Source organism: Nanorana parkeri, unplaced genomic scaffold (genome assembly GCF_000935625.1).
Source record: "Nanorana parkeri isolate BGI_ZX_2015 unplaced genomic scaffold, ASM93562v1 scaffold907, whole genome shotgun sequence".
Taxonomy (NCBI): domain Eukaryota; kingdom Metazoa; phylum Chordata; class Amphibia; order Anura; family Dicroglossidae; genus Nanorana; species Nanorana parkeri.
The window spans coordinates 476,651-499,720 of NW_017307175.1; the positions used below are offsets into that span (position 1 = coordinate 476,651).

The window sequence follows — 23,070 nt, forward strand, 5'->3', positions numbered from 1 at the left end:
GCAGGGAGGAGAGAAACTGTGGCAGCCGACCGAGCACTGTGTGAGGAGAGCGATGTGAGCGGCCGTCATCTCTCCTCCCCGCACAGCCTCTGTCACAGTCAGGCAAGGCAGTGTGTGGGCGGAGACAGCCATTGCTGTCACAGGACGCTGAGCTCTCCTCCCTGCACCGCTTGCTCAGCCTCCTGTGAAAGCTGTCAGAAAGGAGAGCAAGTGCAAACACTCTGCTTCTGAATTCTGGCCCCCAGACCAAAACAAGCAGGTAACCCTTGCAGTGCATGGGGTAGCCCCACTGAAAGGGTTGATTTTTTAAATTGATGGAGTTCTTATTGTATAATTCTGTCCATCTGAAATATTATAGTCAACCATTGCAGTATGGGGTAGATGCTTGAAGACAAAGCTCAGCCATATATTCTGGCAATTCTGAAATCTGTCACGGGGGTTGGTGAGTTACAATTTCACTGCAATCAGGACATGCATTTGGTTGATCAAAAGGCATGGATGAACCCTATTTTAACCCAGTAATGTGAAATCTATGCTGCATATGCTCTGCCAAGAATGGTCATAATAGTGTACCATTCAATCAAACAGTGCAAGGAGGAAAGTGCTAACTGCAAAATGCAGAGCAACTACTTAGAATGTGTCTAAAGCTGACCATACACATTACAGTTTGATCGCACAATCTCCTTTAAGTCTACCAACAACTATGTAGTACAAGGGCCTACAATGGCCTGTATACAAACTGAATGGATTACTAAGCAAGCTCTCACATTGTATAAAGAAAAATTCTGTACAACAACTTAAACCAATCACTACGCTGATAATGTTATCCAGAAAACACTGGGACTGTGCTGAAATCCAAAAGTTCTACATCAGTTTCCAGGTAACTGTCAAAAGGGAGAGCAATGCAGTAATGCCTGGATAAAAAACTGATCATATACCCTGAGCATATAGGCTATGTTCCCTGTATGCACCTCACAATTTAATTTGCACCTTGAATTCTAATTTGCTGCAATCTGTTATTGCATGTGCACCTGGCTCTATATACTGTCTATTGAATGTACTAGTTATTATGTTATAGAAATAATAATCCATTTGTGATATCTCTCCATCCTGCTATGATGAGAATCTTTGGATTTGGATAATAATAGCTGTAGTTAAAATACCCGCAGTTGTAATCTTAACTTTCCTGAAAATTTCCTGGTATGTTTCCGCAAACTCTATTAACAGCCCTTTACTAGACTTCTGTATTAGGTTTAGTGTTTCTTGACTCTGCCTTTTCTATGTACTTTACACCACACTGAACAAGACAACAAGGATAATTGGGCCACAGATGCAAAATTACAGCAAATGATTTTGGTAATTTTTGACTTTATTTATTTTAGCTTGATCTGCTCCTCTCCGGCATAATCATGACCGCAAGGAAGAAAAAAACACTTCTTGGATGAACAATTAATCAACAGCTTGAAGTGACAGATATGGCGATTCAATGCCACGTCTCAGAATATTAAATGTAGGCCACATTCCTCAATCTGTAAAGCCACAGAGGGAAAAAGTCCCTGTTGCATTTGCCCTTTCATGGAGAGGGAAATATTATTAGAAAGGACATAAACACACTAATTAAATCACAGCAGTATGGCTGAGATGACAGCTGGTACAGCGTGTGACTGAGCTGATCCATATCTGTGAGCAGGAGGCACTTCACGTCCAATCCATTCACTATTAGGTCCTCTCGTGCTTGCTGTGCAGACATTAAATAATAGCATATCATTTCCATGGATGAAATGATTTCAGGAAAGAAAAGAAAGATCTTTCAGCTACTAAAGCTTTTGTTAAAAAAAGGCAATAAAAAAGACATTACCTACCAGCTAGCTTTTTTTTTCCTTTTATAATGCGATAAAGATGTAATAATTCCATTACCTTTCGTCAGCGGGATTCTTAAAAATCAACACTCTTTGCTTATCATGCTGTGAAACACAAACAGAGCTAAAGGCATGGTCGGCAAGGCACTGCTGAAGCTATATTAAACTAAGAGAGATCATCTCTTTTGTCAAAGAAGCCCTATCTGTTTCATTAAGACTGGGTCTAATTCAAAGCTGTTGAAAATGCACTGAACATACTGTTTTAATAACAGCATACCAAATTGTTATCCGCCTTGTAATTCTCTCAGCAATGCATTAATGCGTGTGTCTCTGTTGTCATGAAGAGAGGCTTCTTGGAGAAACAAGGCTATTTTTCTAACACCTTCATGTCGTAGTGGTAAAAACTGTTCAATGGTGTGTGTTTTTTTTTTTTTAGCTTGTGATACGAGTGAGATAGCAGATGGTTGATTTTATGCGAGCTAGGAGACACACATATACCAGATTAATTTTCAAGGTCACTTTACATAACAAACAAGCTTGAAAACACCAAGGTGTGCTCCAAAGTGTTGAAAACTGGGAATAGTTTATTTTATGTTCAATTGCAGCTTGCAAGGAGGATCTTTTTTTGTGCCATAATCAAAATAAAGTTAGATTAAAAACAAAGAAGACAGAACAATGTTGTTTTCACTCAATATTTATGACATTATTGAACTGTTGTATTCTGCTAGCCACCTTTTCTTTGTTGTAAACTCCTGAAATGTGACATTAAAAGAGCCCATTTGCATCAACAAGCTGCTAAATGCTGCTGGTGTGTTTTCAAAGGCACAGTTATCCCATACATTGCACTGTTTACTTTTTAGAGCTTAGTTTGATACTTAGAAGTGAGTACTTGATTGAAATGCCACACATGACATTTTTTTCAGTTCTATTGACACAATGTGGTGTGGTGCAGTTGTACTGCATTGCACTACGATGCCCTGAACAAAAGTAATGCATGCCATACTTTCTTCAGCACACCCATCAGCACTGTGTCCATTTAAAACAAGGCAATTGCCTTGTCTGTGCATTGGGGCTGCTCTGGAAAAAAACAGCCAGCACAGTCCAGACCCTTCTGGTGTGAATGTACCCTAAGACACAAAGTTGCAAGCAGGGCCTTCTTGCTTTTTAATTTTGAGTTGCCAAATATTGTCCCTTCTGTAATCCTTTTTTTTTTATTATTATTTTCTCAGGCACTAAAGAACTGGAAAATAAACTGGTATGCCATAATTAGAAAAAAATAATATAGTAGGGATTTGCAAAAAATAAATATATTACAAATGAACAATACACAAATACATGTTTGATTAAATTGTATTGCGATTTAAGTACATTTCAGATACTTACATAGTGATATCTTTCCAGGATCCTATCTTGTATATTTTGGAACTTCAGGCTGTCAGGTACCTAATTATCTTCAAGTGACACTACAGTAAACTCATGAGCTAAATCTTAAAAATGCATTCAAGTACCCCGACTATTAACAAAAATGTATCTTATTTGTGTATCACTGAGCTGTAGATCCTCAAATCATCTCTGAATTGGTGCTGACACTGTCCTTCCTTATGGAGGGTGGCTACTTTTGTTCCCCAAGGTCCCTGTGTGTGATGGACTACACTATCAATACAAATTAATCATCGAAATGTGAGATTGTAGTCCATCACAGGAGCAAGCTTGCAGTGGTGACTACTTTACAACACACAGGGACCATGGGGAACAAAAGTAGCAACCATCCAGAGGGAAGGACAGTGTCAGCATGAATTCAGAGATGATTTGAGGATCTACAGCCGAGTGATACACAAATAAGTTACATTTCTGTTAATAGTTAAGGTAATTGAATGCATTTTTAAAATGTAACTCATGAGTTTATTGCCTCTTTAAGATCATAGGTTTTAAAGTGGCCCTTTACCCCTTTTTCACTTAAATCACAATAGCATTCAGCTCTGTATGCTTACATTCATTAATAAAAATATTTTCTTTCACTAACAATTACTGTTTTTATACTTCCTGGTACTCTTAGGCATTAGTGATATAGCCCATGCCTAAGAGATGCATCCCGCAAAGGTTACATCACAGTGCATTGCTGAGAAATCTCATCTGTAAACTCCAAACTCTCATGAGATCTCAGGGAAAGGCATTTTTTCCCCTGAGGTGCATGGTTACAAATCCTAGTCACATGTGTCAGAGTTCTAGGAAGTAAAGGGAGATGAATTTATCTGCTCTTAGTAAAAAATGGCCACCAAGAGAAGACTGGGGAGGAAAATTAGGCATGCAAAGAATAAAAATCCTGCAATTAACTATAAGTATCTGTTTGCAGATGGTCATTACTAAATATTTCTAAAGGTGTGTATGTTGTCATTTTAAAAATATAGGTAAAATGTATCTGCTGTGTAATCTTCGTGAGCAACGGAGATTTCCACTATATGTGATCGTTTCTCTGCACCACAGAAATCCATGTAATATTTTAGTTTCATTAACTGGCTACCCAATTGTGTTTTCTGCTACTTACAGTAATATTTAACTTTGTTTTACTGTATGAATATTACTTATTACTTTCGCCATCTTGAGATCACAAGTAAAACTGGATGTAGTAGTATTTTACCACCACATATGAAATTTGTATCTGGCTGTTTATTAATACTTAAATATTGAACTTTCTGTACAAACTGAGATAAGAGATTCCGTTTTTATAAACTGTATCCATTTTTAACATGCTGGTAAACATTAACACCTTTCATGGTACTTTGTGTTAAAGAAAATGTATTTTCACTCTAAATCATTTTTGCAGCATTAACCAAAATTGTATTTTTCATCTGACCTTTATCTGTTTTATTTGAGTTAATATGAAGATTTACTTATTAGTCATTAGAGGGAGCTTTGTATTTTACTCTGTCCTGTTCAGTCCCCCAGCCTAAAGTATATCTCCATTTAAAAAAAAATACCCTTGCAGTGGGGCTACACCTGCATTGCAAAGGTTAACTGCTTGCTTTTGTCTATGGTACCGGTGTAAAGAACTTTTACTTACATGATCCTCACTCCCACCAGCTCCAAGACCAATGCCTACAGCCTCTTCACTCCTCCTCTTTGGTGGTAGGAGGCCTGCTGATGTCATCACATCTCATGCAAGGCCAATAGCCTTGCATTATACATGATGACATCAAGAGGCAGCCTATAATTCTGAGGAGAGAGGAGAAAGGTGAGCAGCAACTGCCAGGGGAGCAGGGATCAGGTAATTAAAAGTCCTCGTAACTATACCCCTAGACATAAATGGGCCATTAGCCCTTGGAGTGCAGGGGTAGCCCGACTGCGTGGGCAGTTTTTTTTTTTTTTTAACGTGGAGATAGGCTTTAAGACTAAACTCTAGGCTCTAGTTATAACACTAATGATTCTTTTATACATCTATTACATTTTAATCTCCCCTTGTTACAGTAAGCCTTTTTTTATCCAGTTTATTATAAACTAAAAGTTTTATTTAAGAGCTGGTCTAACAGCTGATACCAAAAGATTCCTGTTATCGTCTTTTTATGTCCAGAAAACACCCCCCTACACACACACACACATGTATACACCACCATTACCACTATTCTGCCCAAGGGGAGAAACTCACTAGATAGCAAAACAGAAACAGAGGGCCCCCCAGCACACAGTCAAGTTAGCCACAAAAAAACTAATCATATAAACTACTCACTTTGAAAACAAAGTTTTTAGTTGCATACATTTGCAAATACACACTGGCTGTCCTCAGACTCCTTGCAGAGGTAATGACTGGGCTTCCTGTGTGTGTGCCTTTAAGAAGGTTAATGCTCCCTCTATGTGAGCCTGCTCTCTGTTTGTGCATTGCTATATCTGTTTCACAATTGGAAAACTCAGATAGATTACACTTATTAGAGGTGTCTTGATGTGGCAGTGTGGCATCCCAATACATTTGCAAATGAATGCTACTAAAGACTTTGTTTTTAACCTGAGTAGTTAAACAGATCAGTTTTGTGGTTGTTTTTTTTGCTGGTTAGCTTCAACGTGTGCTAGATACCCCTTTTGTACTGTTTTGTATATTGCCCTGCCCATGGCACCTTTCTCCTTTTGCTAGTTTTAAAAATATTTGAGAAGCTGCAATATATGTTTTTTTAATGGGTAGCAAAGGCACACTCATGGGCATAGGTCAGATGGATGGGGATTAGTGCCACAAATGCACAGGGCTTATGCCCCAAAACAAGGAGTTGAACACTACTTACAAACAATTAAGCTAGGGCTTCAGTTTCAGTTTTCAATACTATACTAAGGAAAGGTTCACTTTATGAAGTAATTTATAAGTACACATAAATGTTTTTAATTTATTTTAAACCAATGCACTGGCTTTGAAAGTAACTGGAAATACATGAGGATGTTTCATCAACAACAGCCATTGTAAAAGAGATCGATGTCAGATTGTATCCACTAGGTGTTGTGTTTTGATTATCAAAGACAGTGGCCCATTTGAATGTGTCATTCTGAATTCCCCATCTTTTGATCCATGTAGCACAAAATACAACAGAATGTTGCTATTAGTACATGGAATTGGTCTGAACTGGGATATGATATACCGATATCCTCTCTTACAATTGTAAATGTAAGTTAAAATCATTTTAAATTGAAGAAGAGACATGCATATGTGTAAAATAAGCATGTAGACTACATTATTACAGATACAGATTACAAGGATATAATTTGTTTTAACCAACTATAACAAATAACTGTCAAGTAGCACATCTTCCCTTAATATATTACAGTATGTATATGCAGATAAATATTATCATCAGTTAAATTAGCAAGATGGTTCTATGTGACATAACTTGTTTTCCACAATGGTATTCAAAATTGCCAGTGATGGCAACATTTGTCTTCATACAGTGATCACCCTAGATAAGAATGTTTGAGTGTACAGAAAGCACATATAATGCATCCTATACAACGATATGAAAAGCTATTATATGCCATAAATAAAAGGCTTATTATTTTTTTGCTTTTTAAAACCTCACGAAATGCCAAAGTAATGCTAATATTCTCATATCCAATGGATTAGAGGTAAAACGACCCCCCCTTTTTATAAATTCACTGGGTTGCAAGCATTATTCATTGTCTCATTTTAAATACATGTTTTGCGATATTATCAACTATATTGAATAATACAGATATATTTGCATATCTTGTATTAAAGAGTATTTCGGCCTTGCCTCATTATAAAAGGATTTCATTCAGTATGACGGTTTTAGCAATACAAAACATGTTATGAATTGGAAATATTGTTATTGAACTATAGACTGTTGCGGAGCAAGCTTCTGATGGCTTCTTCACCCGACTATTTAGAATCTGCTCACAGCACTGCCAGCTTAACCAAAAAGGATTAACTCTCATATCCAACTGAGAACACAGATAATTCTCTGTAATTGGTAAAAAATGAAGATGAATGGGTCTGAGAGATAAGGAGCAATTAGCTCATCAGCAGTTACAGCTGTGCACTCAATCCGAAACCATCTCTGGAGTCTTAGTCCTTTTTAAGGGACCCAAGCAGAACAAGAACAAGAAATAAATAAAATAACAGTAACAATAATGTATTTAAATAAGCTAAGTACAACACAAGCATAGCCAATACTTGCTTCCCTGTTAATATTTAACAAATACCAACCCTTGTGAATCCACCCGTCAAAGACACGTTTAACCTTATGATCCTATTGATCTAATCTTAAACTTAATTGTTAAGAAATTTTTGTTTCAACATAAACTAGTTTACTACTGTAGACACTCTTAAATTCCCTGTCAATTGTTTCATTATAGCAGCATCATCTGTTTGAAAATATAAGCAATTCCCTCATCTAATTATTGGGAGGATTTTAGGTTCATTAACATTGCCAAGGCAGAGAATCAGATGTGCAACTGCAGTGCTGTGCTCAGTGGCCTGAAATTTCTCTTTCCTTTTATTTGATTTCTCAAGGTCTTGGAGACTTTTTTGTAACACAAAGAAGTTGCAAACTTTTGAGATGCAAAACAAATCTAATAAACACAAGTGCAAGGCAAATAGCCCTTCAAAGGAAAGTAATTTTCAGTAAGCTAACAAGTTAAATCATTACTGTAACATTTACCTACAAAAAGTTTTTCAGATTTTCAGATGCTTGATGCCTCTTATTTACCTCATACATAGCTTTGTAAATGCTCCCTCTACTGGTAATATGTGTATTTCTTAGCATTCCCTTCTATACATAATTTGAGTTATCCTAAGTGTACCAATGAACGTGAAAATATGTTCTATACAGAAAACAAGTTTTAGGTGTGGTCAGGTTTTGTTAGGTTTTGCAGAGAAAGGGGATATTCTGGTCTTCCAGTCTGGGGAAGGGTAACGGGCTAACAAACACTTAATGTAAAAACTCTTCTCATGCTTTAAGCAATGCACCTAAGGTATATTCCCATAAAATCTGAAAGTTAAATCTTGAAATGCATACAGGGAGCAAAGTTTTTCATCCAACACTCTCTACTCCCTTTTGCCATTAATTTTGTGTTTCTGGAACTGCTTGTGATTATGAAAAACCCGTATTGCTTACCCTTACAGTATATTAATATTTACTTGAGTTTACCTTTAAGAAGTACAGGAATTACAAATGAGAATTCAGCACTTGTTTGTATTAAAGAAAGCTTGTGTTAAGAGAAATACAGAGGCAGCCATTATGGGGCCTCTACAAATAATAGCTATCTGGCTGCCTTTTGTTTTGGTACCCTAAGAAATTGGCTTGCAAAAGGCATCTGTGCATCTCTTAAGTACAGTTCCCTTTAATCCATCATTACCATGGTTTACTGTTTTGAGAGAATATAGATATCTGGACTGGAAATCCTTAATGAATCAACCCTTAAAATGTATGTGAACCCTATTATTGAACTGCTTTTTGCTCCCTTTTGGTCTGCTAAATATACCATTAAAAGTGTTTAATATATATATCTGTTCATTAAGTGCATAAAATACCTGTTGACTTTGCCATAAATCATGTGAGCTGATAACTTCCTGTTCTCTCTGATTGTGCACAAGGAGGGGATATGGAGTAGGAGGGGGTGAGATGATGAGAGGTCTGTGTTCTTTGTAATCCATCAGAAATAAAAAGGCAGGCCTGACAACATGTGATTAGGAACTCAGGTTTGTCATGTCAAAGATGAAGGTAGGAGAATACTATATTTCTAGCACATCAACTGTTATTTTTCTGTACTTACAGTGTGCTTATAGTAATACAACATAGGGAAATGTGCATGTATTCCAGAAATGTGTTAAATTATTTTTGCCTCAACATACACTATAAATTTGATTTGTTTTATATGGTGTTCAGCTAATCCAACAGTGACAAAACTGACTATTTATTGTAAGCAAAAAGAGCAGTAAAAATAATTATATAATATATGTAGCATACAAGAGACTTATAAGTTACTGTTCTCAGCTTCCTGAATATGAACTGTTCTGGTCCAGCATTATGCCCTTTTCTAAAGTTATAATCACACATTCAACAATTCTGCTAAACCCTTACAAAATAAGTTATGTTTCTCTGAATAAGCTATGAGCCTACAAACTTGCATGAAAACAAAATAGAAGCCTAAATAATAGCATGAAAAACAGAATTGTTTAAGACCTGAAACCCTTAATGATATGGGCACTGAATGTCAGTGTTCCGTGTGTTTTCATTTACTATAGACTGTTTACTTTACAAAATCATTGTTTACTTAACTTATGGAATACAGTGAATTTGTGTTTACTGCATTCATTCATTTATGTTGTGTCAAATGTGTGTGTATATATATATATATATATATATATATATTCCTTATTGGTAAAGCTAAATAGATATTCACTTTGATCAAAGAACAGCCTCTACTGTGTAGTTTTCTCTATGACAACAGTCATGATAACCTGTGTTTCCTATGGTTCAATACATACAGTTTCAATGTCTCCATTACTGATTCACTTCCTTAAGAAGTAATAACATATTTCTATGAATGTAATTAGAAACAATAAGATTCTCTTAGCACATCTGTTTCAAGATCATATTCTGAACAAGCATTAACTAATTTCCTGCTAGGCAAGCCTTTACTCTTGCTGATGTCTGTTTACAAGTTTTGCATATCAGAAATTATTAAATAACAAAGGTTTTTGTTTGAACACTTAACTAAATTGTTTTTGCTGTAGATTTATATAAAATAACTGTAGCTGTGTGTGTCTGAGAGTGGAGCTTTACCTAAAAGGATCTAGATGTTTTTAAAGAGACTGTACATATGAATACAAGAAACGGGTGGTTGCCACGGTTTTAATATTACTTGACTGTAAGTCTTGATCTTCCCAAGGCCCAAGTCACATTAGCGATTCTGACGCCAGCAAGAATTCACCAGTGATATGATCACACCACTAGAAAATGCCAGTATGACACATATCTGTATGTGTCGCTCCCTTGCTGTAAAACCTGGGCTGCCAGCAACAGAACACAGCTAGTGAGGAAGCAACACATACAAGCGGATGATTGTTTTCTCTGACTGATGTGCAGAAATCTTGACAGGATAGGATAACCAGTGTGACATGGTCCTTAGTATGAAGAGTTTACTAAAGTGTAAACAGTTCACTCTGTTGATCATTTTCTATGATCCAGCCATGTTAAATAAATAAAACATGCTTTGTCTTCTCTGGTTGGGTGTTTGTTGCAAACAAAGATTATCTAATCTAACATAAACCATAGAGTAGCCATGCACTGAGGTATCTGGTACGCATATAATAATGAATATCCTTCCTTCACCTAACATGTCAGGTCAGGATTCACCATTACCACACTGTGGGCAGTAATAGGGAGTAATACATTACCTCTAGTCATCTCGGCTATAAAATAAGTGATTCAATGGAAGTATAGGGTGTTCAAATAATTTTTAATTATAAATATTTTAAAAAAATCAGTTGATGTAAATAATTTGTATCAATCTGTGTTTCCTAAAACACACAAGCATGTATTTTATGTATAGTTTTTGATTTGGGGAAATTATAAACAATAAATACTGTTAATACTATAAATATTTACTACAAAGTATAATACTAAGATAATGAAATCAGCATAATCATCATACTTTCTCAAAGAAATAGGGCCCCGCCCCCTCTTCATCCTAATATGATTCAAAGCAGCTAAATAAATTGGTAGAAATATATCCGTAAAAATAAATAACATTAGCTGTGTATCAGTGACTGCAATCTGAGGCTGATTTATCAAAGGAGTTGATTATTTTCACTCAATTCATTGTGTGAATATCCTATTCAATTATTCAATCATGTGATGAAATAAATAAACAGGAATTTGTTTTTCACACGAGTGGATAATTAAAGTGAATAGTGACAGTTTATTGAGTGAAGATTATTAACTCCTTTAGTAAATCTGCCTACATAAAGAAGGAAGGTGGAGGTTTCAGATGCATCATCTATTTGTTAATAGAGTTACACAATTTTTTTGTAGATATTTAACAATAGCGGGAGTGGTGACAGAAGGTGCTGTAGGGAAGTGATAAGAAGGATGGTGGAGTGGTGACAGAAGGGACTGTGGAGTGAAGAAAGGAGAAAATGTAGAGCAGGGAGCAGAGGAATTGGGGAGTGGAAACAGGAGGCAATGTGGAGCAGTGACAAGAGGGACTGTGGTGAGGTGACGGGAGGAACTGTGGACTGTGACAGGAGGGATTGTTTAGTGGTGACTGGAGGGACTATGGAACGGTGACAAGAGGCACTGTGGATCAGTGACAGGAGGGATTGCAAAGTGGTGATAGCAGAGATTGTGGTGTAGAGACAGTATGGACTGTGGAGCAATGACAGGAGGGACCATAGAGTGATACCAGGAGGGATTGGGGATGAATTTATATCAGTTGAAAAAAAGATGCTTGCTAAAATATCTTAAGCATCGTGCACACTTCTGGGTGTGGTGTTGGGTCTCCAGCTGTGCTCTGTGGTTCCTTTCACTTAGCAAGCCTTTTTCATTATTCTAGCAGCACAGGCAGAAGAATAGGTAAGTAGCCATTGTATGCTTTTTACAAAATAAAAAAAGCAACACTTTTAATATATAATTAATTTAAATTGCACATTTGTATGCAGCCTTTCTTTTGAACATACTATCATTTTCATTTTTATAAAATCATGTTTCCTATCATATTTACTTTTTTTTTTACAAAATGTTGTTTCCTCATTGACGTCTAACACTCTTACAAAGGTCTTGTACTCTCCTAGCTAAATGATTTCTATTACTAAAATATTTTGTTCTCACATCCTTGTCTGCCTCTACATAAATATAGCACTTTATATTAATGTTCAGGAGAATTGTGTGTGTGCCATCAACAGCATTGTCTTATCAATAATATGGGCCATATCAAGCAACCTGTCACAAGAAACTACTTGATATAAAGAAGAGATTGCAGACATCTCTGCAATCAATATTAGGAAGGCTACAGTATGGAAGATTCAGCTACTGCATATCATTTTGTCAGCATCTATTTCAATGACCAAATGAAGCATTAATTCAAATCATAAATCTATGGTGATTTAAATCTAGGAATGAGCACCTGCCTGCTTTAATGATTTATTTTGTACATTTCAGTAAGCAGGAGATTTGTCCATATGAACTGACAGGTCACCTTCAGATGCCAGCAGCCGACTGTTTATCACCAAGCAGACTAACATCTCATCTTAGCAAGTAAATATTAAACTAAAAGAATCCAATTGATTCTGGATAGAATAAGGCACTACAGCCATATTTTTTTCTCTTAGGCTATTAATGCTTTATTTTTATCAGTCCCAATATGTTTTTTCCTTTTTCTTTAAAACGGTAGCTGTTGTAGGAGGATGAACTCAAGGTTATCATTTTAAATTGGAATGTGGGAGATAAAATAATTACCTATTTGCATCTTGGGCTGCCCGCGACTCCCTTTACATTTTGACCTTTTGCAATTCAGCAGTAACGAGTGTAGTGCTCAACTGTTTGCAATACTTATTTGGAGCAATAATATGCTCTATTAAATGCACTATTTCTCTTGGATTACCATGTCATTATCTAGAAATGTAAATATTTGCATATAAAAGAGTTTGTCATTTCTGTATAAAATAAGTTATTTTTAAGTGCCAATGGTGTGTTCAGTACTTAGAATGGGTACACATGGGTGACTAAAGAAGGCACATGTCAGGTGGTTTTGATCCCAACCAAGAGCCTCCTAAATGACACAAGCAACTTAAGCCTATAATTTGGAAAAGGCTGCCTATTAATAACACTGCACCTTCTAAAAGACCCTCCTGTCATGAGACCAGTTGGAACTTAGAACACCACACCAACAGCATAGGGCTAGATTCTATTCACATCAATCACACGTGCAAATTCAGCCTTGAATTGTATTTATAGCTAAAACATTTTTTTTAGTTTTGGATAGAGTGAGGAAGGATTAGAACCCCTGCCATGTTTTACTGCTATCCAGACCCCTGTTAAAAAGATTTCCCCTTACTCACTGTTGTGGGAGCAACCTTTCTCACTGTACAGAAAGTGAATAAAATCCTCTAACACCAACAAAGACAGCAACTCTGTCAGCTTTTTTTTATTTTTTTTGAGATTTGCTCTTTTTTCTGGTAAAAGGTTGTTTCCAGAACAGAAAATGAGGGGAAAGCTCTCTAAGAGAGCCCCAGATACCAGTAAATTATGACTCATGTTCTAACTCTTCCATTTTTAATCGAAAACTTAAAATAAACTTAAAATAAAAGCTATAGATACATAACTTACAGATCTGAAAGTGGATTATCCAATCATGTGAAAAGCAAAGTCCTGTTCATCTTTACATGACTGGATAATTGAAGTGAATATTCATACAATTTATTATACTTTTTTAGTAAAAGAGACCTTAAAGTAATATTAAACCTTATTTTTTTTTCTTTTTATAATTAGGAGTGCCAGAGGTACTTCAATTCACTGTTGTTTCTTTAAACTTTTTTCTTCCCTCATTCTTTAGTTGTCCCCTTAACACTGGCCCTCCCCCCTGTGTGTGGATGTCTCCATCAGCTAGTCATCTGCTGAAGAGACACCTGTGCATGCACGTTCATGGCTGTGCCCGCACCTAGCTGTGTGCGTCCATAGACACACACAGCGTGTGCCAAGCCACGCCCCCCGCCCCCACAGTTACAGTTTGACTGGCAGCCAGCAGAAAGAGCCTATTGCTCCTCTGCCCTCAGTATCCGCCCCAACAACCAGGAAGTTTGGAGAACGGAGGATATCTTCCCCAACCCGGTAGAGGAGGCATTAAGGTAAAAAATACCATGCCTTTAATACTACTTTAATCGTAGGTATGCTTAAGGCCTCTTTTGGCTGAAACACGTTAGTATAAAGAAGATTTAGAACAGGCATAAAGAAGATTTTAACTAGAACTGTGTGCAAACACTTTTTTTCTACATTCGATGACAAGGGGCTGCCAGAGACCTTGGTTGTACACCAGTGTACCATGGAACTGCATTGGAGGAAGAAAATAGAGCACTTTCTGTTTGTCCTGTGGGCTTACCTTTCAAGGTTTTAGAAGAAATTATTATGCTATACAAATTAATACACTTGTACCATTGCAACATTCCCACTGTATGCAGAATACAATCAAATAAACAAATAAATAAGTTTCTTCTCGATCACTGAAAATGTCAGGAGTAACATTGGTTACAAAAAATGGGTATTCTGTAGTTGTACACAGAGTACTAAATAATAAGCTAAAATGAAGCCACATAATAGCTACTATTGTAAATAATATAGAATTATTATCTCTAAGCATTATCTCAATATATATTGCAAATATAATCTGGGATCCATATTAAAATTCCCCAAAAACTCAAAAAATATTATTTCACACTCTCAGACTACACTCTTTTATTGAATATTATGGCATCCAGATAACCCCAAAGATGTCTAACCTACAAGGTTTTTAGGTTAATCTATAGCATAATCCATGTGTAAAGTATGAGGAGACCCTTGGATACCTTGGATCTCAGCTGCTCATCTTTGTCCAATTAGTAGTTGAGTGAAGCATAGCATGAGCCAGGAAGAAACAATCTGCTCAGTTTTCAGAGATCACAAGTAGTTTAGATTGTATTAAAATCAATGAAAATGTGATTTTCTAATAGACTTGTGTGGCAAGTACATACTGTATGGACACCGTGAGGCTGATTTACTAAAGGAGTTATAAAACATTAATTATGCAATTATGTGAAAATCAAATTTCCGTTTGCTTGTTTGCACATGGCTGGATATTTGAAATTAATGTAAGATTTTCTACTCCTTTATTAAATCAACCCATATGGAACAACTATAAATGGGAACACCTATCTTAACTTATGATATCTTCAAAATTTCCTACAGTTCTACCACTAGTGCCTCCACATTTTTTCAACTGCACCTATCTTTCTTCTCTTTCCCCTTCCTTTCAATTTTCCCTTCCTTGTTCTTCTTTTGTTGTACTGTGTAACTGTGTTTGGGTGAAATTATACTGAAACAAACACTTTTTGTAGCTTACATGGTCAAACATAGGAAGATTTGAAGAAATATAGTAAGAAAGAAAATCATTTGACAATCAATTAAAAAAGCAGTCTGATAATTTACCTAAATTTGTAATGGTATGCAGGGAAGCCTAAAGCCTGCACCAAGCTGTTAAAGCAGTAAGTATCGCCTTATACACAGTACCCAAAGGAGCATGGTTTGATTTTTCTAGATGACATTGGGAGGGTCTGCGGTTTTGTTTTTATTTACAGTTTTGTAATGTTTTCTTTAACGCAGCACTCAAAGCCAGGGGCATTTAAAAAATTGTGCAAGCTGAAAACTGGGCAACTGCAAATAGAATATGCAATTTAGCTTTCATCTGCTTTGGGCCGGGAACAAATAAAGATGACTGTGAATCAGTGCCTACAGATAACAGCACTTGCACATTATTCAACTGCTAGACCTGAAAGTTTACTTTATAATGTTCTACTGGTGAGTCCTTTATGAGTTTCTTATTATAACATTGTTTTGAGTGCTAATATGCTACAGTATTCATTAACAAACATTTATTATCTTTTCAAAATGCTACCGGAACTCTAAAAAAATTAAAAAGCAGGTAAGCGGTTGCATAAAAAAGAACCAATATTAAACTTAGACTCTAAATATGTCTGCTTAATTTACTTTAATGCTTTGTGCTCTTTTATTATATACCAGAGATTAGAGATTAACTTTTTTAGCCCATAGCAAGCAGAAATGATAAAAGAGTTGAAATGGCAGATGCTTACCAACACTTGAGTTGAGGTCCCCATTGTCAGAGTCTGCCCCATGCTGTGTATTGCTGCCATGATAGTTGCTCATAGCTTCTAACTTGATTTTTTTAACCTTCATTGCTTCAGCTATTGCAGCGTTGGTAGCAGCGGCTGCTGCAGCGGCTGCTGCTGATAAACCTAGAAGAAATTTTAAAACATATATATATATGTAGTTGAAAATGTTTCAGTTCTGTTACACCTTTTATAAACAGAAGTTTAATTCAGTACACATTCTGGAAGTGTTGCATTCCTGTTTCAGCCAAGCAATTCATAAATATATAACAAAGTGTTTGTATATGTATTCTGTTCTTTTTATCGGGTTTGCATAAAAAGCCTAACTCTAGCCAAAACCTTTTTTATTGGTTGTCTGTAGAGTGGGTGAGAATCAGAGCTCCCCAATTTATCTGTATCTTTATTGGGGAGATTTCTCCTCACTTCCTGTCCCAGTGACATCAAGACAAGAAATAAGAAGGCATGTATATCTCCAGGACAGAAAGGCACAGAACACAATAAAGATCTGACAGCTGTTCTAAGTTATTTTGTCCCCAACTGTAACACACCCTGTGCACAGGACAAGAAGTGAGGGATAATCTCCCCAGCGAGTATACAGACAGCAATAAAAAGTAAGTTTTAGTCCCTGTGCAAAACCAAATCAGAAAAGTTTTGTCGGGAGTAGAGCTATAGCCCCCATTCACACCTGATGAATTGGAAGAACAGTCCTAGAAGCGCTTCAGTGCTTGATGTTCAGATTAATTCTGAACATCATTCATTCATGGTATTATATTGTGCCCATTCACATCTGAGTGATGTGCTGTCGCTCAATGCTCAAAAATATTGCAGGATCTAATTTGCATGCAGCTTATAAATCTAACCTGGCGTCTCCCACTTCTTGTAACTAGCTTTTCATTGGTTAAAACAAAAACACTCAAGCCTGAAAAATGTTTAGAAAAAGTGTGAAAAATCAACACACATCAATCCTCTTGATGAAGATTCTTACATGCTTCTCAATGATAGCTACTAAGCCAGGTCATTAGTGTAACTTCTTTAAACAGTGGTGGATTGCATTTCAGCATCCTTGTAGCTGAAACACTCCTGCCAAGTATGTCAACAAAGTTCACTGCAAAAAATGTAAGGATGGCATTAAGGATGCCTAAAATTTACTTTAACTTTTATGTACGCATTTGGGAAGAACAGTGCATAAAGTAGGAGGGAATGGTATTTCTAAAGCCATTTTGTGCATTATGCAGAATAACCCCAGTGTGTGCACACATGAACTTATTGGCAGTTTTAGAAGATCATAACTGGCTGATGAAACTGAAACATAATTTTTATAAAACTACATTATAAAGTGACTTGTAAAACTTGGATTATATATATTGTTTGATAGCACTCAAAATGTAAAATAATTAACGGATAATAGAGAAACCAGAATGGGATGAAGCTGATGTTTTTATCAGTGCAACAATCTAAAACAACCTCTGTAAAAAATAAGTCAATGCAACTGGACTTATTTTTTACAGATATACCATCACCTGAATGAATGAGAACCTTCACAGACATAAAACAACCTCATTTATCATATGTCTAAACTCATCTATGTTGCCCCATGGCCACCAATTAGATTCTGACTTTCATTCTAAAACCTTCATGTCCTAGAGATATCTCATTTGTGACTAAGGTTGAAACAGATTTTATTTGAAGTGGACTGGAAAAGTGGAGATCTGCTCTGTTTTAGGGAACATCTAGAAATGTCTAAGCAGTGCCCTGAAAAATCTACCAATTGCCTTCTCTTAAAAATAGCAGTGCACATCCTGGCATGTGACTCTGTTTAGACACTCTTGTACCCTCAGGCTCACAGCTAATTATAGCAAGGTGAGAGCATCTCAAGCACTGTATGCCTAATACAGCTATTCTCCCCAGGTTAGGAGTAACATTTAGTAAAGTCACTACTATGCTGCTCACTCTTCTTCTTGCTGGAGAAAAAGCTGCAGGGCATGTCCTGCCTCTACGAAGATGGCTGTCTACACACAGAGACACAGGCATGCTAAGTCAGTCCTGCGGAAAATGATAATTACAGGAAGACCTCTGGCAATACTTAGGACTAGTCGTTTTCCCTCTGCCTGCCTTTTTTTTTACTTTTACAGTGTAAGAGATGTCTCCTCCTAACATGAGGAGAAAAAATGGTAATACTGCAATTTACATATAGTATATTCAACAATAACATAATACATTTCTAACACTTTAGATATACACTGAGTGGCCAGATTTTTATGACCACCCCATCAGTACTTTGTTGGGCCACGAGATGACTCCACGAGATGACTTCGTTGGGCCGCCTCGTGACTCCACGAGATGTTGAAAGGTGATGCGAGGAATCTGACACTGCACTGTTGCCCTTCTGTTGTCTTGTACCAGTCTTGCCACTCTCCGTTCTGCCGTAATATTGACTAGTCGCTGATGGCCACAATTCGCACGTTCAGACCCAGAATGATGGCCACTCAATCTATACCAGCACTGAACTGTTGAAATTGTGAATGTCAAGTAAAAAAAAACTTATGAAAATCTGATTATTTCTAAATCAGTGGTGTAAAAGTTTTAGGATCCTTTAGGAGATCTTAAATCTCACTTATTACTTTTAACCCTTAGCCATTTTTTATATTTCGACTCTAAGAGGGCTAGGGTGGAGAAGAATTTAAATTCACACTGGTGTTCTGAGGTGCTTAATGACATCTAGGCAAGTCACCTCTTACTCTTCCATAGGCTAATCTACAATCACTCTGAGATCCGTCCATATTAAAGTAATACCTCCAATACTGGAAGAACTAAATGCAAAGTATATATCACAAATGTTTCATTTTATCATTGTCATGTTTGGTAATAAAATAGAGATGAGGATTGAAATTTTAAAGCTGTTGCAGATACTAGGAGATTATTCAACTGTCATTTAAAACTTTTACTTCTTACAACAAGTTTTATCTCTGCATAAGTCCAGTGCTGAAAATAGCCAAACTATACCCCTATTTTTTCTTGAGTGATCACAGATAACCCATCAATACACTGGATTTATTCACAATCTCTTAAAGGAATAGACAGTAATTGACACCAGTATCTACAGTCTATTTGTCTTCTATACAGTATTATTAACTGGTATCTTACTTCTATTTGATTATGTAATAAATATACCTCATATATAGAACACATCTTTCTTGTCTACATAAGTGGAATAATGGGTATGCTTAAAAGGGTCTAAGTTGGAAATTGTATGTTGGAACTCTTTGTTAGGAAATACATATGTGTGTGTAATTACTCCTAAGATGCATATGTGTCACTGACAGTTCATGCTGACTGTGTTTAGAATACCTCAGTCTATCAGAAAAGGAGCAAAGACAAACATGTGGCATTACTACGCAGTCTTGGTTCCCAACCATCTGATAGGCAGATGGCATAAAACTGATTGTACAGCTGAAATGTGGTAACACATCGTTTAAATCCTTGTTTGTATTCTAAGTGTTACCAGAGCCATATTGATATACACAATACATCACAGCATTATTGGAAGTGTCTTGTTAGTTTCAATCATAAATGCTTGCAGTCTTGATTTAATCTCTGAGGAATTACTTCCATTGCTGTCAAAATAGTATTTTTAGCCAAATCAAATTTATTTTTTTCTAAGCATCAGTAATGTGGTTGGTTTAATAGCCAACAGCTACATCTCCAATGGTACTAGTTTATCCAAGAGTCATAATTTAATTTACTTCATATCATATTTTAGTTATATGTACCCCATTTTAAAATCAATGTACAGTGCGTGTTTATTTATGTAATGGAGATTAGTCATTAGGGATATGAGCCACGGATGAGAAGTGTATTTCCCCTTTTGCAGACAAATTTGAGAAAAACCTTCTATTTGTTTGTTATGTGTTCCTATTCACACAGCATGCTCAAAATATGTTTAAAAAATATATATTTCTTGGAGTTACTCCAGGAAAGTGAAAGGAAACTCTAGCTGCCCCCATAGAAAGAATAGAGGCCCTCTGAGTTTCCTCTCATTATTATACAATAATTCTAGATCTTTACCCATTATTAGGACATACAGTGTTCAAATCTAGTTTAAAACTGATAATGACATCTGCCACCACAGTACACACAGTGTTTATTAGGTTATAGATTAACTACTACCCACCCTCTACTGCAATAAAAAGTGTTTTTATTGAGTTCCTGTTGGAGGTACCTTCCGTCACTTCCTGTACGAGTGACATCGTTGTGAGATATAAAGTAAGGGAAAATTTTCCTCAATGGGCACAAAGACTGCAATTTAAACATTTTATAAGTTTTTAACCTTTCCAATGCTATCCTAAAAAGAAAATTACATGTATAAGGATAAGTATTGTGTAACTGACTAGTCCGGCTCTAATGACTTTACTGCTCGTGTTGCATTTGTTTGGAGCTAAAAGACTAGCACAAGTTAAAAGAAAAACAGATAGACTCATTAAGCAATTTCATTAAATGAATAACATGCTTAACTGCTTTCAATATTTACTATGTTGAGAAGCGCATACTTCTATTTTGTAGTGCATTCAATATTTCTAGGTTTTGAAAAGATGCCAACACAAAAAAGCAAAACTGTCTACAAGAGGAAGCTAGAAAAATGTTCCAAGTATACATTTGTAAACATGCATTATACATGGGCCAAAATGATCAGTCTTCTCTTTAATATTGCTCTAAGATTTGTGGACATTTTACTACAACCGGTAGCAAAACATAAAAACCTGTTCTAAATTGGGAAAATATAATGAACATTCAAACATAGAGACACAACATCTGTGTCTAAATAAACTGAGCAGATACTTACATAAATTGATATGTGCAAAGGGCATACAGGAAGGAGAAACAAAATATTTTTTTTCCTTGCATTCTCATTGGGTGTATGTGCATGATCTGTCTCTGTACTAGACTTTTGAAAGTTATCAGTTCTTGAATATATCCAGGGATGCAAAGCAACTTTGCTAAATTGGCCTATTATATGTATTTTCTTCCTTTGTCCTCTGAAACTTGCCATCACCAGCCTGTCAATTGTATTTTTTACATTTATCCTGTCTGTGTCCGGATAAGTGCATAATAAAGTTTTGCTTAGATAGTACATTTTCAGATAACTGTACATCAGACCAGAAAGATGGACTAATGAGGAGGAAAGAAGGACAGAGGAGTTTGGTTCCAAATGATGGACAGTACCTCCAAATTTTAAGGTTAAGAATTTTGTATTTCTATTGAATACATTTGCACACTTTGACATAAGTATGTTTTTTTATTGATTCCCAGGGAGTATATCTTCCTTTTTTCTTCTTTTAATGAAGACATCAACATTATAGCATCATTATTTCACAGAAAGAAGCCAGCAAAATATTGTACATATCCATACACAATATTTAAGCACTTTTGGTAGCTTTTAATCCAACAATCAACCTTAGAGTTCATTTATTTATTTTCAGAGAAACAGTGTGAATAGATGTAGAGGAGGAGGTAGAAGAGGGTCCATTTGCAGCTGCTGATGAAAATGTGCTGCTCTGAGCCTGGAAGGTAGAGTATGAGGTTAGCTTGATTAGCTACTCCATGTACTCTGGCTTAAAGTGCACTGTCTCTCAAAGGTATAGCCTGAGCGTGCTTTGTCCTGCAGATGGAGAATCTGCTGGGACCCTGCTGGCTGTGCATGAAGAACAATTCTCTCCCTTTAAAACTCTCAGACATGATGCATACATGGGATTGCCTAACTTTATTATAAGCTATGGCAATAGGGATATAAAGAATGTGGTGATTTGATGCACTAAACTGTACTGCAGTAGTATGCGATGATCTGCTGCAAATAAAGGGCAGCTTTGCCTGTATCAGTAACCCTAAAACACTAAACCCCAAACACTAATCCTAAAACACTAAACCTATTTATAATAAACACAGAAACATTTAAAAAAATCAGAAAATTGCAAAAGAACTCCCCATTATAAAAAACTGCAGGGAGGTCAACAGCTAAAATTCAACAGTCTGTTGTTGACACACACACAAAAGTCCTAAAAATGACTGTCCATGCACTGTGAGCACAAAGGCTGGTACACAATACTATGTAACCCACCACACTGTGATACACAGCAAAGTAGCACAATACAGCACAGTGAATAAAGGGGGGCACAATACATACTATTTAGCCCAGCACACTACAATTCTCTATAATACACCATATATATATCAACAATACTGCACTATATACATCACTGTATAACTATGAATGTAGCACTGTATGCAAATTTTTAGCAGTAACTATCTCTTCTTGAACATAAGTTTGCCAGATGTCCCTATATACGACAAGTCTCCACACACAATAAAAAAAAGGCTGATGGCTAGCAACCATGGCTTTTATAGGGAGGGGTCTTGCAAATTAGAAAACTTCTGTGATTGTCCTGACTTGTCCATTGTCCTGTAAACTGCCAACAACCTTTAAGAGTACGGGCACAGGCAGGCTGTCTGCTAAACAAGCAAACATACCCTAGTCAAGGCCCATGATGACAGCTCTCATAGCACAGGGAAGCAAAAGGCAGAGGTTACAGTTTAAATCTGAAAGTTGTATTAAAAAAATGTCTTTTAAATGTGTAGTTATTCTTTAAAATCTAAACAGAACTTTAACGTAAAATATTGGATACAGCAAGGAATGATTAGAAAACTTAAAAGGTTGTTACCTGAATCAAACGTTCCACCATTTTAGTAAAAATAAAAAAAATGTGTGTTGATATTACCGAGTCTTTCTTACTTTCTGTCTGTGAAACCCTTATCATCAAGACAGTTAGGGGCCATGCAGACCTGAGC

The 23,070-nt window shown here is 36.3% G+C and overlaps 1 protein-coding gene across 3 annotated transcripts in view; it reads right to left on the reverse strand.

The window, feature by feature from the left end:
• DACH1 (dachshund family transcription factor 1) overlaps positions 1-23,070 on the reverse strand; it is a 290,304-nt gene that overhangs the window by 134,284 nt on the left and 132,950 nt on the right. For 2 of the 3 annotated variants that reach the window (XM_018566002.1, XM_018566003.1), the window contains one exon: positions 16,195-16,356. The exons of the other annotated variant lie outside the window; for it this stretch is intronic. In XM_018566002.1, coding sequence (XP_018421504.1) covers positions 16,195-16,356 — 162 coding nt within the window. The remainder of the gene's footprint in view (positions 1-16,194; positions 16,357-23,070) is intronic. 3 annotated transcript variants of the gene reach the window in all.